Raw genomic sequence first — 17,813 nt, 5'->3', positions numbered from 1 at the left:
CTGAAATCCCAGCAAGTGAAAATTCACGCTGCAAAATTATTACAGTGGTTTATTGCGTGGAATGCAAGATCAAAACAAAGTAAGAAGATGAGGAAGATATTTTATTATACTCCCACTTTCTACTTATGTACCTTATCTAAAGAGATGTTAAGAGACAAATGATGTTGCATCCATGACTTAACCAAATATGAGTAACCAGCATAGATTTATGAATATTACTGGCAAGTATGCCTTAAAGCAGATCTCACTGGAGCTGCAATGTGGCTGTGTATCCAAAGGGGAAATCAAAAGGCCCACTGCTCTTTAGACAAATGTTATAATAATAGTGTACTTTTAAAGCCATATTAATATTTCTTTAAAAATAGGCTGTAATACTAGGTCCTAGTCAACAAGTTTTTGCAAGGAGCTTGCATTTTATGCAGCATCTTCAGCTGCACATGAATTCTGCACTTTAATAAATACGTGTAAGAAGTGCTGTTGGCTTCATCTCTAGCCATCGCTGGATCGTGAAGCTGGGCACTCAAGTAGCTGTAGATTTTCAGTTCACTGTACAAGCACAATGCACTTCCCCGTGTGCTCCTGCAGAACGTGTACAAGAAGCAGCATTTTGCAGTTCAACAGGCAGGGAGGCTGGGATTTTGAAGAGAAAATGGCTGTTCATGGAGGTTATCCTTAAAAACATCTGAGCTTTGAACTGACCCTGTGTGACTTGCAAGAGGCCACCCCAGCAATCAGTGGCAGATGCCAGAGTTATGACAGTTGAGCCTGTCTCTTAGCCCCTTGCTCTGGCAGATTTTCTGTCAAGGCTGACTCATTTAATCCTTAGTCACATTACTGAAATCAGGCTGCTATTGTTTACATATAAATAATTGATTATTAAGTAATTATGGCAGTGAAGCATCATCATGCCTCTCTTTATGGCAGATAAACCTGTCTACTCTTACTCCAGAGAGGACAAACTTTACATGTTCATGAGCTTTCTTGAACTAGGGCTTAAATTCTTCTGCATGAGACTAGGTACTCCATTGTATTTAGCCAAACTGGTCTGTTTTGGATTGGAGAGGCCAAGAAATAAGCAGCCTTTTAAAAATAATAATCAAATAATTTGTCTTTCACATTGTGCTATTCAATGCACTGAACAAGCATCAGTTATTAACAGAAACAGTAATTTCCCCCAGTCGCAGACCATACCTAAACACTCAAAAAGAACTGTGTGAAGGGCTAGTACTTCAAGATTTTTACACGTTGAACATAGTAATGAAAAGGAATATGATTATATGGGTCTATTTTTAGAATAAACCTTGTTCTTTCATACACAGAATTCTTCACTCTGATCAAGAGCCGTTCAGGGAAAGTGTTGATCTGATCAGAAAGTTACTGGTTTATTACATCTTTATGTCCAGCTTCAAGTGTACCCCGCGTAGATTCAAAACTAGGGCCCAACTGTGTTCAAGGGGAATATGTTGTTAAGAAATGCTGTCCATGAGAATAGCCATGGATTCAATAGAAATGAGTCAAAGATTATTTTTTCTTTAGGATAAAAAACAAGTGTCCATAAACATAATCCTCATCTTCTTTCTATTTACACTTGTATTTAATATAAATGTACTTCATTACTGGAGAGCAGTCTTCATGGCCATACAATAGCAAACAAATTCTTCAGAAGCATCTTTAATTATTCATTTGGCTGTACTATATTTTATGCTACTTTTCATAAATGTTAATCTTTATTATTGCCCTACCAGGAAAAAAAGAAAGAAGGAAAGAAATACCTGTTATTAAATGACCTATCAGGCTGACATGGATAAATGTTGGTAGCTATTTAATTGTTTCCCATCTGCAGTTTTATACAGTTTCTATCAAACTGAAGGGTAATTTTTTTAGTAGCTGCTTATTTTAAATGTACAAAACCCTTGTGTGTAATTCCATTAGCTGCCCTACAGCATTGCAATCTACAGTTTCCCTGAGGCTGTTGTGAAATATTGATGAAATCCTTGCTTTTGTGGCTTCCTCTGATACACTAAACATTTGTCTGATGTTAGTTGAACTTGAATGGATCTGTTCAGAGTTATATCAGTAGTGACTTCAAAGGCTGTAAGGCTGTTACAGTTTTTTTTTACAAACTGAAGTTTCAAAGCCTTACCATGTGGTACTTTAAAAAAACAAAGTTCATATCAAATGAACCAAAGTGCTAGCAATACACTGGTAAGACTCATTACAATTTCAATTTATATAGATATATATTTTTTTGTGATTCTGATTGGTAGCTCGTGCCATTTAAAGAAACTTAGATTGGTATTTAGGGGAACCTAGGATAATGAAAGAGGGAAAACATAATTTGAAATTTGGATTTTAAATGAGGTAATCTATAGATTTACAAAGAGACTCTGCTGTTTTCCACAGCAATAAATAGGACAATAGAAAACAAGAAAGGCAAAGAGAGACAAAAGTTTCAGACTTACGCTTTCGTCAGTGAAGTGATTTACACTGGTGCAATTAAAATTACTAAAGAGGAAAACATATTTGCTGCTACTGTATTCTTTTAACTGTTCAGGACCAAACTGCATTTTGGAAAGCACTCTTTGCATCTGTACTAGCAATTAAATGCAACACGTAGTGATGTTGTGATGGCTGCCTGATGCCTGTCGAAAACTTTGCCTGCCGAGGACGGGGCAAGGACTTTGGTGCTAAGGATGGGCAGGTGGGACAGATGAGGCAGAGGTGGGGAGGGTCTGCTGCTCCTGCCCAGCAAAGACCTGGGAAGGTCAAGTTCTTTGCTCATCAATTTGTTCAAGTGATGCAATGGTTCATAACTATCATTAGAAGCATATTTGTCGAAAATGCAACCTGGAAAACGTCAAACACCTTCAGCTGGTTGAAACAATGAAATTGTAAGTTCCAGGGCTTTGTAGAAAATAACAGAGATGTTTTTAACCAAAGGCAAATTATTTGCTTACACCCTAAGCCCTCATGTAAGGAACTTGAACTGTTGGCTCTGAACATGGTTACATCCATTTCTGCAACAGCAAGCACCTGGCAATTCAGCCATTCAGACTGACTGAATCCAGAGCAAGGCAAATATGACTGAAGTTGCTTTCTTTTGCAGTGCAATAACTGACTATGTAAACAACATCATCCTTAAGGAAAATATTCAAGAAAAAACTCTATAATAATTCTGTCCCTGCTATGGACTCTCCGTTCAGCAGAGTGTATCAGCTCACCTCTTTTTCCCATCTTTCTTGTGTTTGTTTTTTTTTTCCTGTTTTATTAATGGTTTTGCTTCAAGTTTATGCATTGTTCACAAGCCAGTTCCCTGCATATATTCTTCCAGCCACTGATCATTTTCATTTGACTTATAACTGTGTAGGATGCAATGTATGAAAGACATAATCTGTTCTCCTTTGTGCTGCTAAAAGTCCCACTGAAGCTAGTGGATGTTTTGCCTTCTTAACCAGTAGGAAATTGGACATTTAATAGAAAACTTTATAATACAATCCTAATAAGAGTACAACAAAATGAAAGCCAAAAATTGCTTCATTTCAGCATATATAAATAATGGTTATGGCTTCATGGAATTGCCTTTGCGTGTTAGAATTCAGTTATGGCAGAAGCCACTCCAAGTCTCCTTGCTCCTGAGCTGCAGTGGCTTCGCAGACTTGGCACCACAGAGGTTGCTTTTATCCTCCAGCTGTGGATTGGTAACGGATGTTCCTTTTCCTACTCTGCAAGAGACAGAAATTCATGCCCTAGTATCAGCTGCTGTAACTGTTTGAAAAACAGAGTTTTAAAGAAGAAGGACAAGAAGATACTGGGAAAATCTCTCCTTTGAGATAACAAGTTGTTTTGGATAGAAAATTACATCAGTAGTGTGGTGATTGAAACTTTCTAAGCCTCTGCTAAATGAATTCGGATGTGACAGTAAACAATAATAGCAGCAAAAGGTGCAAATAATTTCCCATTTTGCATTATAATTGACTGGCCTCCCAGAAAAGAGGCAATTGAGTATATTCAGCTTTTTCTGAGGTTTTGAGAACATGTAAAACCTTACTCAGGATGCACATGGCTTTAGGAATAAAGCTCACACTACTGGGATGTTTAGACCAGATGACAGAGGTGCTCTTTCGTCTCCTACCCCCATGATTCAGAGTCAGATGCTCTCTGCTCCCTCCGTGATGAGAATAGTAACCTTTCCCTGCATTTTCTTTCCATCTTGCAGAACGTAACAGAAGGTAATTTCCTTGTTACCCTTTCCTGGGTACAGAAATTGTTAACATAGTTTTAAAAGCTCTGAAATGATATAATTCACCCTTGTGTTACAAATTTCATGTTTTGAGAGTTCTTTCCATGAAACTCTATTGCATTTGCAGAGTGCTGCATTGGGTTTAGTCCTGTGAAATTCCAATGTCTTTAATAGAAGAGTTATACAACAGAGTAGGGATTTTTTTTCCTCAGTTGCCAATTTATCTCTTCAGTTGATTTTCAAACTGGGATGAATCTATAGCTATGAACTTTTACAAAGAGCCAGGTTAAGATTTGTCTTTGGGTAGCTAATGTGGTTAGACATTTTTGAGAAAAAGGAATGAGAAGTGGTCGTTATCCATTATCTGCATGAAATATTTCAGAGAAAGAAACAGCTTCTGCCAAACACAAAAAGATGTTTGAGCTGAAGCCAAACAAGAAGGAAACAAGATCACCTTATAGCACTGTGAGATTGCTCTACTAATGATGTTTTTTCAAGCAAAACTGGAATATATATATGAAGAAGTGCAGATGGTGCATGGATTTTACATGGATTAGCAGTGTTGTTCTGGACAATGATTCACTGTCCCTTTTTTGGCAGAAAATAAATTTTCCAGTCTTGGAAAGAAACATGTATGTGTATATATATATATTTTAAGAAATGTTTTTCTATGAGGGAAAAGAGCAAATTTGAGTGAAAATAGCATCCACTGGCGGAAAAGTTAACAGTCCGAATGAACACTTTAAGAAAAAGGTGTATTCACACTCTACAATTCAAGGTCAGAAGTGATGTATAACGTGGTGCAAATTACAGGTTATTCAGGGGTGAGAGGGCCTGAAAGTCAATACTGGATTCAGCATCACTGAATATGGATATGGATGTGGAGGTGGATATGGATGGAGTTCTAGACTCGTAAGTTCAAAAAAGAGTTTTTGCAGATGTATTAACTGGACTTGCTTTCTTTTAGTTACGTTATAGAAATATGCTAGAAAGATCTAAGAAAGTGTTATCTTTTGAAGAATAAAGAATCAGCTGTTTATTGCAAACCTACTCCTAGAAAAGCAGGTTTCTTGAGTTACCATTAGTCCAATCACGAAGGCACAGAGAGAAATTTTTAAAAAAGTTAAAACATTTTAGAATTGTATTTATTGTTATTATCCATATGATAATATTATCCTTAATGATGTAATGATTTTGACATATGCTATCTTGGGATCAATTGGCACTAAAGCCAAATACTTTATTTCCATTTAGGAAGCCAGAAATTGCTTCCATTCAATGCTCTGAAGCTCCTGGGTTTTGTCCAGTCTTCAAGATTTTTAGTCCCCCACTTCTTCAGGACCACACATTGCCCATCTTACATCCCTGCCTGGGCCTGTTTAGTTCCGGTGGGAAAAATTCTCATCTGGGAAAAGGAGGAAGCATTCCTCTGGTTATTGAGTTTGGATTTCTTAATTTTATTTTTTTTTCCTGTTAAGACAGCTATATGTGAGCATCTCAGAGGTTTGGAATGTCAGAATAAGCCTGGAGGAGAGCTGGTGGGAAGAGAACAGGTCACTCAACAATTTATTATATGGACATCAGTATGACGTGCAAAATTTATGTTACTTATTACAGACACTGCATTTAAAGCATGTGGGTGCATAGGCTTAAGACACCCTTTACTTATAAAATAAATAATGCAAAGTCTACTTAAATTAATGTTATTCCTGTTAAATAGCTACATCAGTTTATATCAAACTTCACATCTAATGAAATCTTAGTAAAAAACACTGTTGGAAGGACACATGCATGTCTTGTACCCTAGGTTGTCTGCACAGAAGAGGTCTCCACTGTCCTTAAAATGCCCACAGCAATTTAAATCATTTAAATAAACAGAAATGGTTTTACAAGTGGGATATTGAAATGCGGTTTTAAAGGTGCCCAGAACCCTTAACCGTTAAAATGGAGCTGACTGATGGTTTTGTGAAATTTTGATGGTGCTTTCTAATAAGTTACTTTTACCACTTTCATAAGACTGTGTCTGTATCTTATTCAGACACACAAAAAAAGAGGATTTCTCAGCACGAGTTACTCTTCTGTAAAGGTTATAGTAAACATGTCAATGCCTAATTAAGCAGAAAATTTTATCTGTATTGTGGGGGGATGTGCAGCTGTCTGGTACTTCTGCTTCTCCTGGTAAATCCATTTAGAAGGACAAAGGATATTGTGAGGAAGAAACTACTGTATGCATCCTCCAAAGGAAAAAATTACCTTCTGGTGAAAAATGGGTTAATAGTATTCAAAGAATTGGTGCTGAAATGGAGAATCAAATTTGCACCGACCCAAAATTGTGTGAATGCTGTTTGTTGTCTGTTTTGTCTGATTCCTTCATTGGATTCCCTCCTTATTTTTGTTTTGCTGGGTGTAATATGCTTGGCACTGAGATGCATCCTGGCAAGGGGCCAGCATCGCTACCTACGCTGTACAGTATCTCTAACACCGCGAGAACCATGTCAGTCCTGCTCATCAGTTCACGCTGCTTGTTTAACAAGGTTACTACTCATGACGTGTAGGAGCTTTTGCCGCCTCCATGTCCCTCCTTTCTCCTTGTCCCTCTGAAAAACATATGAGCTCGGAAAGGGGTAAACAGAAAGTATTATCTGGTTATTAGGGAAGAAGTTTAGGGAGGAGAAAGAAATGTTTTGTTCTCAGTGTTATCTTTGCTGCCTGCCTCAGTCTGATCATCTGTAAATGGAGCTACTAATATTTCCTGTACCCCAGGACACTACGAGAATGCTTATTTTTTTAATATTTAACACTTAATATTTAACTTCTTTGCTGAAAGAATCTGCTGAAGAGCATAGTGTTCCTGCTACCATGCGATTATAAGACAACTCCTGTAGGTTTCTTAGCCCATCCACAGAGCACCATCATTTCCCTCTTCTTATACTGCAGCTTCATCCAGGAAACAGTTCCTCTAGTTCTGGTTCATCTCTTTGCTTTGACGGTAAATTTGTGTTGGAAGGGGTGAGAGGCAGATGCAAATAGACTGAAAAATTGAAACACATATCTGAAAAAACTGCGGAAGGCTTTGTCCATAAGTTAAAGTGCTTCTACCCTTTCTGACCATACCTTTTGATTTCCTAAAAGGCTACCCTTTGTGCAGGAGAACCAAATTCAAGAGAGCAAAATGAGCCAGGTTCTCAAAGAGCCATAAAACAGGTTTTCTCAGAAAATGGGAAGGAATTGTATTTTAAACAATTAACACTTTCAGGCTTATTTGCCTTGTGGTCTCTGTGCTTTGAGGGTTACTTCACAATTACGAATACTAGGGTTTTATTTTATTTTTGCTTAGTTACCAAGGGCAGCTGTGATCTGGGGGTTTGGGTTTTTTTCTTTTTTTCTTTTTTGCTTTTTTTTTGAACATACTTACCTGGCACAAAAAGCTTAATCTTAAGCAAACACAACAGTGCAGTCACTAAGGTCCACAGGATTACGTTTGCACCTAACTGGAAGAGCTTATCAACATATCTGCCATGAATGTGCTTCTGAAATCAACATTTAATTTTGATGAGTGGCTGTCAATAGCAGTAAATTGTTTCAATGTCTGCTCGTATTGTGCATAACAGCTTTGCAGTAGCTGTTAAAAAAATTGCACTGGCATTTTGTGAAAACATATCTGAACCACTCATTCTGCTCCATCTTTTCTTGTGGGAGTCTGGGAGTGAGTTGCTGACTGTGTTGAGTCATTGTGAATTGGTCCACTGACTGCAACAGAACCAAATCACCCTTAAAAATCCTTTTCTCTCATTCTTCAGTCTGTTTTTAACCAGGTTATTTCCTGTAACTTTCCTGTAACTTAGTCAAAGTTACTGCTAAAAAAAAATAAGCTGAATTCCTTAATTAATTTTTAAATTTACAACTCTTCCAGTATCAAGTTTATCTTATTAATTAAAAAGTTAATTTGTCAAAGAAAATCTTTCTGGACTTGTTCTACTTTTCCAGTTTTGCAGATAACTTTGGTCTACCTCTGTCACATCCAAATAGTCTTGTGTAACTTCCAAGGGTTCTTGCCCTGAAATTTATGTATTTGTTTTTATTGAAGCACCATTTGCTTTTATGGTACACAGTACACTACTTTTATAAACAAAAGAGTTCCACTTATGCCTATTAGCGCTTTCAGATGTTGTAATTTGACATATAAATTATTTGTGTATGTTCCAAAGTGCATTTTTAGGTGATCAAATGGCAAAAGGTTACTGTACCTAGATGATGCTTTGAACCAGGAAGATTATGGCAGTTATTTTTCTTCTGTTCCTTGCCGATTCTACCCTTTCTCTCACTGAGGCTAAAAACAATTTGATAGAATTGAAGCTTTTAGTATAAACTTTAAATTCTTACATATGAATTTTCCGACTGTCCCATTATAGGACAGTTAGAATTATACTCCCATGACAGGAAAATTATTAACTCAGAATCCCTGGCAGTTATAAAGAATTACGATCATCTGCCAATATAATGCAGCAGCCTTCACAAAAAGAGACATCATTTGGCTTTTTTCACTTCCAGAACTAACAGGCAATAAAGTTGTAGATTAAAACGAAGTCTGGAAAAGAAAACACATAGTGAAACTAGAAAGCTTGAACTGTATTATTTTCCTTTAACAGGTTATTTCATATGTTGACATTACATTTCAGGTTATGTCCAAGAGGAAGACTTAAAGGAAGAGGAAGATATAAAGGAGGAGGAAGAAGATGATGACGACAACAACTCAACTGCTCAACTCCAGGGCAGCAATGACACTGGCACGGATGAGGAACACGAAGTGGGTCCTGAGCAGAAAGGGAGCTTTAGTTACCAGAACTCCCCTGGCAGTCATATATCTAACCAGGATGCAGAAAACGAATCACTACTAAGTGACGGTAGTGACCACGTGGCAGATATTAAAAGCATTTGCTCTAGAGAGCCACAGGACCCAAAAAACAGCACCCATCCCAAAGCCCAGAATGAAGCACATGATTGCATGGACAAAATGACAGCGGTCTATGCCAACATACTGTCAGACTCTTATTGGACAGGCTTAGGGCTGGGTTTCAAGTTGTCCAACTCTGAAAAGAGGAGTTGTGACAACAGAAATGGAGGGAACAAAGCTGATTTTGATTGGCACCAAGATGCACTGTCGAAAAGCTTACAGCAGAATTTACCTTCCAGACCTGTCTCGAAACCCAACCTGTTCAGTTCCGTCCAGCTCTACCGGCAGAGCAGCAAAATGTGTGGAACGGTGTTCACAGGCGCCAGCCGGTTTCGGTGCCGGCAGTGCAGCGCTGCCTATGACACACTGGTAGAACTAACGGTTCATATGAATGAGACAGGTCACTACCAAGATGACAACCATAAAAAGGACAAGCACAGACCAACCAGCTACTCAAAGCCCCGAAAAAGGGCTTTCCAGGACATGGACAAGGAAGATGCACAAAAAGTACTGAAATGTATGTTCTGTGGTGACTCTTTTGATTCCCTTCAAGATCTGAGTGTTCATATGATAAAAACAAAACATTACCAAAAAGTGCCTTTGAAGGAGCCGGTACCAACCATTTCTTCAAAAATGGTCACTCCAGCAAAGAAACGTGTGTTTGATGTTAACAGGCCTTGTTCCCCCGATTCCACGACGGGGTCTTTCTCAGATACTTTTTCTCCTCAAAAGAATGCGAACCTGCAGTTATCATCTAACAACCGCTACGGTTACCAGAATGGCGCCAGCTATACGTGGCAGTTTGAGGCCTGCAAATCCCAGATTTTGAAGTGTATGGAATGTGGAAGTTCCCATGATACCTTGCAGCAGCTCACGACCCACATGATGGTCACTGGCCATTTCTTGAAAGTCACAAGTTCAGCTTCAAAGAAAGGAAAGCAACTTGTTCTGGATCCTTTAGCCGTGGAAAAAATGCAATCACTGTCTGAAGCACCAGCCAATGACAGCCCAGTTTCAAAATCAAGCAGTAAATCATCTGCAGAGTGCATAGCTCCCACCTCTGAGCTAAAAAAAGAAAGTAAAAAAGATAAAGCTGATGATGTGAACAAAGATGAGAAAGCAGTAAAAACTGAAGAGTATGAAGACACTCTTCAGAAACCACTGGATCCCACAATGAAATACCAGTACCTCAGAGAAGAAGACTTAGAAGACGGTTCAAAGGGTGGTGGGGACATTTTAAAGTCCTTGGAGAACACTGTCACAACAGCCATCAATAAAGCTCAGAATGGAGCACCCAGCTGGAGTGCATATCCCAGCATCCATGCAGCTTATCAGCTCTCAGAAGGAGCTAAGCCGTCTTTGCCTGTGGGTTCCCAAGTACTGCAAATCAGGCCAACAATCACCAATAAACTGAGGCCCATAGCTCCGAAGTGGAAGGTCATGCCTCTGGTCCCTGTCTCAGCAAATGTGGCCCAGTGCACTCAAGTGAAGAAGGAAACTGATGACAAGGAGGAAGTACAAAAGGACTATGCTAAAGAGGGCATCCAAGCTGAGCCTGTCTCACTCAGCCAGAGCGAGAGAGAACCTCTCCTCAAATCTGAAGCCTCTGCAGAGCCAAAAAAGATAGAACCGTGTCCCTTGAAAGAAGAAGACAAAATTAAAGAGGACAGTGGAAAAGAAAAACCAGTCCTCAAGGAACCAACAGCAGCTTCTCTTAGTAATGGTTGTGCTGCTGCCAACCATTCTTCTGACCTACCTTGTGTCAACCCTCTCAGTGCGCTGCAGTCAGTACTGAATAATCACTTGGGCAAGGCCACTGAGCCTTTACGGCCTCAATCCAACTCCAGTCCCAGCTCTAGCACAATTTCTATGTTCCACAAACCTAACCTAAATATGATGGAGAAGCCAGTTTTATCTCCTGCTCCAACCCCACCAAAGCCTGCAAGTGTATCCAGGCACTATTTATTTGAAAACAATGATCAGCCTATTGACCTGACCAAATCCAAAGGCAAGAAAGCTGAGTCAGCTCAAGCACAATCTTGTACTTCTCCACCTCAAAAACATGCTCTGTCTGACATTGCTGACATGGTCAAAGTTCTTCCCAAAGCTACTACACCAAAACCTGCTGCATCTTCAAGGATCCCATCTATGAAATTGGAAATAGATGTCCGACGCTTTGAGGATGTCTCAACAGAAGTCTCTACTCTGCATAAAAGGAAGGGCAGACAGTCAAACTGGAACCCTCAGCATCTTCTCATTTTGCAAGCTCAGTTTGCTTCCAGCCTCTTCCAGACATCTGAAGGTAAATATTTATTGTCAGATCTAGGCCCACAAGAGCGCATGCAGATTTCAAAATTTACTGGACTGTCAATGACCACCATCAGCCATTGGTTGGCAAATGTCAAGTATCAACTTAGGAAAACCGGAGGAACAAAGTTTTTGAAAAACATGGACAAGGGACATCCAGTCTTTTATTGCAGCGACTGTGCATCTCAGTTTCGAACCCCATCTACTTACATTAGCCACTTAGAATCTCATCTAGGTTTCCAAATGAAAGACATGAACAGGCTGGCTGTGGAGCAGCAAACCAAGGTAGAGCAAGAAATCTCCAGAGTTTCAGTTCAAAGATCTCCTGAAACAATAGCTGGAGAAGAGGACACAGACTCTAAGTTCAAATGTAAGTTGTGCTGTCGGACATTTGCGAGCAAACATGCAGTAAAACTTCATCTAAGCAAAACACACAGCAAGTCACCAGAACACCATTCACAATTTGTAGCAGAAGTGGATGAAGAATAACTCTTAAGGTATGCATGCTCTATAGCGAGTTTTAATTGCATCATTTTACGGAGGCTTCATAAGACATTTGTACATTCCTAAATGTAGGAAAACAGTATAAAATGCATAATGTACTCCTGCTTCATTAATCTAATTGCATGTACATATCCATTTTATAATGTTTTCAAGAAGAGAGCTTGGTAAATGCATAACCACACTGCCCTATGTAGAAAAGTTGCTTCTTACTAGTAATTTCAAAATAGCTGCTTTCCCAGTTCTCACTCTCTTTTTTGTTTCTAAGAATTAATTGTTTCATGTCCTGTGCACTTCAATGTGGAATGCAACAACTAAATGCTACTCTTTGCAATGACAATGGAAAAAGCAGAAAAAACCACTGAAAACCAAAAGATTATTACCTCCTTCAATGCTAACACACCAGTAAATCTGATTTTGATGGGGGAAAAGAAGACAATTCAAATTTCAAATTGGCAAAATTTTAATTGTTCCAAGTTTCTCATAATCTCAAACCCAGCCTCAAGAATCTACAAATAACTCTGAAAAGTTTGTGTCTAGAAGTTGTTATTCCTCTGTTGGTATTTGGATATTCAGTTTTGTAAAAGACTTTAATATTTTACACTTACTTAAACACTTATTGTGAGTGGCCTTTTTTGTCGCATCAACTTAACCTAGCTCTCCATTCATTCCTTTTTTAATCTTTAAGATGTTTGATTATATTTTGTTTCATGTTGGTGGGAGTGCTAGTCAATCCATAACCATCACTGACTTCAGTGCAATTTTTTATATAAGCTGGGGGGGTTAATGCTTAATTGAGGAAGCAGCTAGATTTTTCACAAGCTTAATATTTCAAAGACCTGTTAGTAGGATACTTCTACATTAGTGTTGCTATTTTTCGCTGAAAGATACACCAACCAGAGTACTGCCACAACCAATGTTTATAACATGTAATGTAATGTTCAGATGACACACAATTTTTGCATTTTTAATTTTACTTGATTCACAAACTTGAATATTCTTGATTTAAATAAATATGCAGAACATCAACTAAAAGTCCAAACAGAAGTTTTTTGTTCTAACGAGTTTATTTCCAGCAAAGCTCCATTAGTCATTCCCAACAATTTCTCCAGCAGACTCAGGCGCTTCTTCTGTTCACAGAATAATCATGTGCAGATTCAGATTTTCTCCAACATGTTCATTAGTTGAATAACATTCGGAAAATGAATTCATCAGACAGTCAAAATTAAAGATGTGTTGTGAGTTGTCACTTACGCCACCTGCTATTGTGGCTATTCTCCGGCTAATTGAGGGTGCAAGCACTTTGAGGATGAATACCCGTTTGTGTGAAGATTTCACATTTGTTTGCTGCAAATATTCATGAAGCTTTAAGAAACACTTTCTGTGTACAGAGCCAGTACAAGGACTATGCATCACTTAAGCCCCATTAAAAAGGCTACTTTTGAATAATTTAAACCACTAATCAAAGGGTTACTTTGGGATGGGTAACAGAAGCTGTAACTACAGAGTATAACGTCAGTATTCAAGTGCAACAAGATTTAAGTTTTGCATACATCTTGTACATGCTGTCTGCATTTGACTGGATTTATCCTTCCTGCATATTTTAGCCAGCAAAATTCCATCTAACTCTAAAGTAGTTTGTTTTCTAAATAGGGCTAAAATGTTTACATTTCTATTTTGGCATTTTTAACCCAACATTAGAACTCAACAAATAAATGTTCCTTGTTTATCTGACCATTCAAAGTCAACATACCTGACAAAATATCAGAAAGCTACAAGAAATTGGTTAGGAAAAATATACCATACTTTGTTTCTTTCCTCACCAGCTAATGATTATTAAGACTCTGACATTCATAGTTTTCACACAAGAGATATCAAAGCAAACCAATAATTTGGGTACTATCAAACAAAAGCTATCTGCCAAATATATTAATGTAACAGTTATCTTGGCACATTCATGGCTTAATACATGACAAATGTTTCAGATTTGGTCTTAAAAGCACCGTGTTATTACTAAGAGGCAAACCGAACACCCACCTTTATAAACATGTTACTATTTCTGAGAATTTGGGGAACAAATAAAAAGAAAAAAAGAAATCTCCAAGGGAAAAAAGTGGCTTCTGCATTGTAATAACCTGCGCAGACACATCGCGGGTATTATTCAGGTGATATGTAACTACATAAATAAGGTACTGTCCTTCCTGCCTTTGGGTACTGAGAAATTGCTGTCCTCTTAATACTCATCCATTTCTAATTTATATCAAGATGCAGGTTGTATCTTACCTTTGAAAAAATATATTTAAATTGCAATGACAGACTGATAGCACTGTTATCTGGAACTACAATTTTAGTTGGTATGCATGATAGCACAAATTGTATGAAATGATGGGGTATTTTGGATAGCATTGTAAAGATTTTATTATAGTTTTGGAGCCGTAAGCCTATCGAAGTTCTGACTATGTTAGAATTGTGGAGGCCAGAGTTTATTCATATCGTTTCTTCCTGAGATCTGCAAGGAGACTAAATCAAAAAACAGGGATTTTAAGATTCAGTGTACATTTGAATAATAACATAGAGGAGAGCACAGTATTTAGAAACAAGAAATATAAAGCATACTGAGATTCTTAAAACACGCACATGCATTTGCATTTACTTCTTCTAGGCAATACTGTAGTGAAATAGAAATAAAAATAGAGAAAATATATGGAAATAAATGGAAATAAAATCGTCGGAAGAGTACTTAAAGTATAGAAATACATAAAATATTTTCCATATTTCAATGAAATTTACTATTAAAGATTATATTTTAAAATTTTAGCTATCATTAAAAATATAAATTAATAATCTGGATTAGTACTGTAGAAAAATGTGTTATGTATATGGATTTATTTTTAAGACCCCTGTGAGGCTGTTTATAAGAAATTTGCTATAAATTCTTCTTAAATGTAAAGTCGCATATATCTGTTTTATATTCATCTTTGGTGTTTTCTTGAATTCTTCTAACTGATATGGGTTTAGTAATGTAAAATTATGTGTAATATACAACAATCAGACATTTCTATTCTCTTTCATTTAACCTGCTTCAAATTTGGTTTTATTGCTATTCTTCAAAGAAAACTCATGAACATTATGGAACATGGCTTTAATTAGAAGTAATTTTTATGTTGACTTATACCTTTGAAGAACATTTGTTCATTGTTTCAACTAAATTAGAATTTTTATGTTGTCCCCCCCAAAAAAAAGAAAAAAAGACAGGGCAGAATTGTATAACTCACTTTAAATTCAGGTGAGATTGGCTATAAACTGGTCAGTAACCAAGGCTATCTGTGGTCTTAGCTACAACTTGTTATAGAAATAAGTCTCTATAGAGTCAAATTTACCAACTCGATTGGGGAGATTTCTTTTTCAAAAGACCCTGATAAGTAAACAAGCAGCTACCTGAGATGAACTAATTTGAAAGTAAGGCTGCTGCAAAACAAAAAAATGAGTCATAATGATAAACAGTTTTTCTCTCCGTTTCCTCCTTTGTCTTTTTTTAACCATCAAGTTTAAAGCTTCTACAGTGCTTTTTTTCTACTTTATAGGAGACAACTGACATTCTGTGGTAAATGGAAGAAAGAGCAGAGCAGAACTGAAAATCCTCTAATGCACTGACACTAACTTGCCCTCTATTGTTGAAAATGAGCAGGCAATCATGATTGTTCATCAAATGGCTCCTAATGCAGTTAAAGCATTCAGCTATAATTTCTCCTTGCATTTATAATTACTGTCATAGACTGCACACCTCAGTGAGCAGATTAAAGCTATAAACTATTTAGCCGTAGCTTTAAGATGAGGAACTTGATTTGTCTGGCAGCAGTTATTTGTTAGAGAGCTTGACACTTCACATAAAAATGACTCAACTTGATGAAGAACAATGCAGTTTAAGCAATGCAGTGATTTTAAATCAGTCATTATACCACGCCCTGTAAGAATTGCAAAGCAATTTGTTAAATGATATATAGGACACGTAGATAACTGTATGTGTTAAGTATACCAAAATAGAAGATTTTTTCCTTCTGTGGATTTTATTTTCTCATTCCTCTGTTACAGAAGGAGCTGCTGTGAACATCATGTTCCAGTATTAGCCAATATTGGTGTTACATGGGCAAAGACAATTGTGTGAATTAGTCGTCCAAAGCTATATTCTTGAGAATTTAGCTTCCTCTTCATCTTTCATTTCTTCTTAGCAAGAAACATTAGTAACTGAGAGATCCGTTGAGAAGAATCAGACATGCTGGGACGTAGCTGCCTGCAGTAGTGTCCACCGCAATTTTGTAAGCAGAATTTACCAGCAAAACTGAAGGTTCTCACCACGTCATCAGCCATAAAGAGAGGGTTCATTGCAATGAGAGCCTTGATTATTCAGTTCAAATTGCTTTTCTGACAACATCCTGTTGGAAAACGATGATTTCTCAATGGTAAAAAAATTCTGTGAGGAAGTCCCATTTTAAAATAGACTTTTGTTGGGGTAAACTAAGTAACATTGCTGAGCACCACGAAGGAGAGAAGAGAAGGCAGGGGAATAGGAAGAGGAATAGGTTGGTCTTTCTGCTGAGCTGGAGGAGAGACACAGAGCCTATCCTCAGCAAGGAACTGCCTTCAAGCCATCACTCCTCCCCCAAAATAGTCCTGTTCTGGTGAAGCCTCGGTTCGCCTAATCCTTTGAGATTTATCACTGTTTCCCCAAGTGGTAGATCAGGATATTTTTTTAATTTAACATTTTTAAGTCTTCAGAATTTTCCTGGATAGCATTTTTCGATCTAGCAATAGTCCTTGTAAAACCAATAATACCATGTTCTTGGCTTCCCTGAGAGCAGGGTCAGACCAGACGATACATCAGTGTGTCAGCACAGATATATCAGTGCAGATTTACTTGCTTTTTATGAATACTACAGGTTGCTATTAAGATCAGTATTATTTAACATTGCATTAGCGCATCCAACCCACTAGGTCAACCCATATTGTTTCTAGGCTCTGTATGAGCATACTATATATGACAGTTCCTGCCCCCAAAAGGCAGGAAGTCTTCTACTCACAAAGAAACGGCAACTTTTAAGTATTTCAACCAGATTTTAACTGACCTTGAATAACACCTACCTCCTCAAGCATTCAGTATTCATAAGGATATCAAAATCTTGCCTTCTCCTTGCTGCGTCTGATATTATTAAATGCTACAGCCTTCATAATCTATAGCAGAATATTTTTATCCAATGAGATTTCAAAGGAAGGGTGCCTGAGTCTTGTTTATACATTTTACACCTCAGCAATCAAATCACAAAGATCAATAACAAAAGGAAAAGACATGAGCAGTATCCAGCCCTCAAAAGCACCTTTCAATAAAAATAATGTAATTTAACAGGATGATCACTCAGTGCAAATATGATGGAGCACAGATGGAAAATGAGGAACATTATAGATATGGCTTTATGGGAAGAGGAAAGGAGGAAGAGATTTTTCACTATTTATTGGGATAATGAACAGATAATTCATGATTATTAAGCTGTAGTCTTCAGGTCTCGTTCTGCCATCTCTTGCCATCTCCTTGGTTCAGAACTGGGTCTGAATGTGCATCTAGGCAGGGTCCACTGGCTGGGGAAGGATCAGGCCTTTACACTGGTTTTCACACACCAGCAGAGCCTCACAGGATTTACATGAGCTGAGCTCCAGCTCAGGACCCTGCTTGTGAGAAGAGGAATGGGGTGGAGCACGCGACGCGCAGCACAGAGCTAATGTCGAAATTGTGACGGAGTTTCTTTTTCAAGAGCATGT

General features: G+C 37.8%; 1 protein-coding gene across 1 annotated transcript in view; it reads left to right on the top strand.

The window, feature by feature from the left end:
* Positions 1–13,023, top strand: part of TSHZ2 (teashirt zinc finger homeobox 2) — a 142,522-nt gene extending 129,499 nt beyond the window's left edge. The window contains exon 2 of the mRNA XM_074157117.1: positions 8,920–13,023. Within this exon, the coding sequence (XP_074013218.1) occupies positions 8,920–11,990 (3,071 nt within the window). The 3' untranslated portion in view covers positions 11,991–13,023. The remainder of the gene's footprint in view (positions 1–8,919) is intronic.
* The last annotated feature ends 4,790 nt before the right edge of the window (positions 13,024–17,813 follow it).

This window comes from Numenius arquata, chromosome 12, assembly GCF_964106895.1.
Source record: "Numenius arquata chromosome 12, bNumArq3.hap1.1, whole genome shotgun sequence".
NCBI lineage: Eukaryota > Metazoa > Chordata > Aves > Charadriiformes > Scolopacidae > Numenius > Numenius arquata.
The sequence above is the reverse complement of the archived record's forward strand: the minus strand, read 5'-3'. Positions and strand labels throughout refer to the sequence as shown.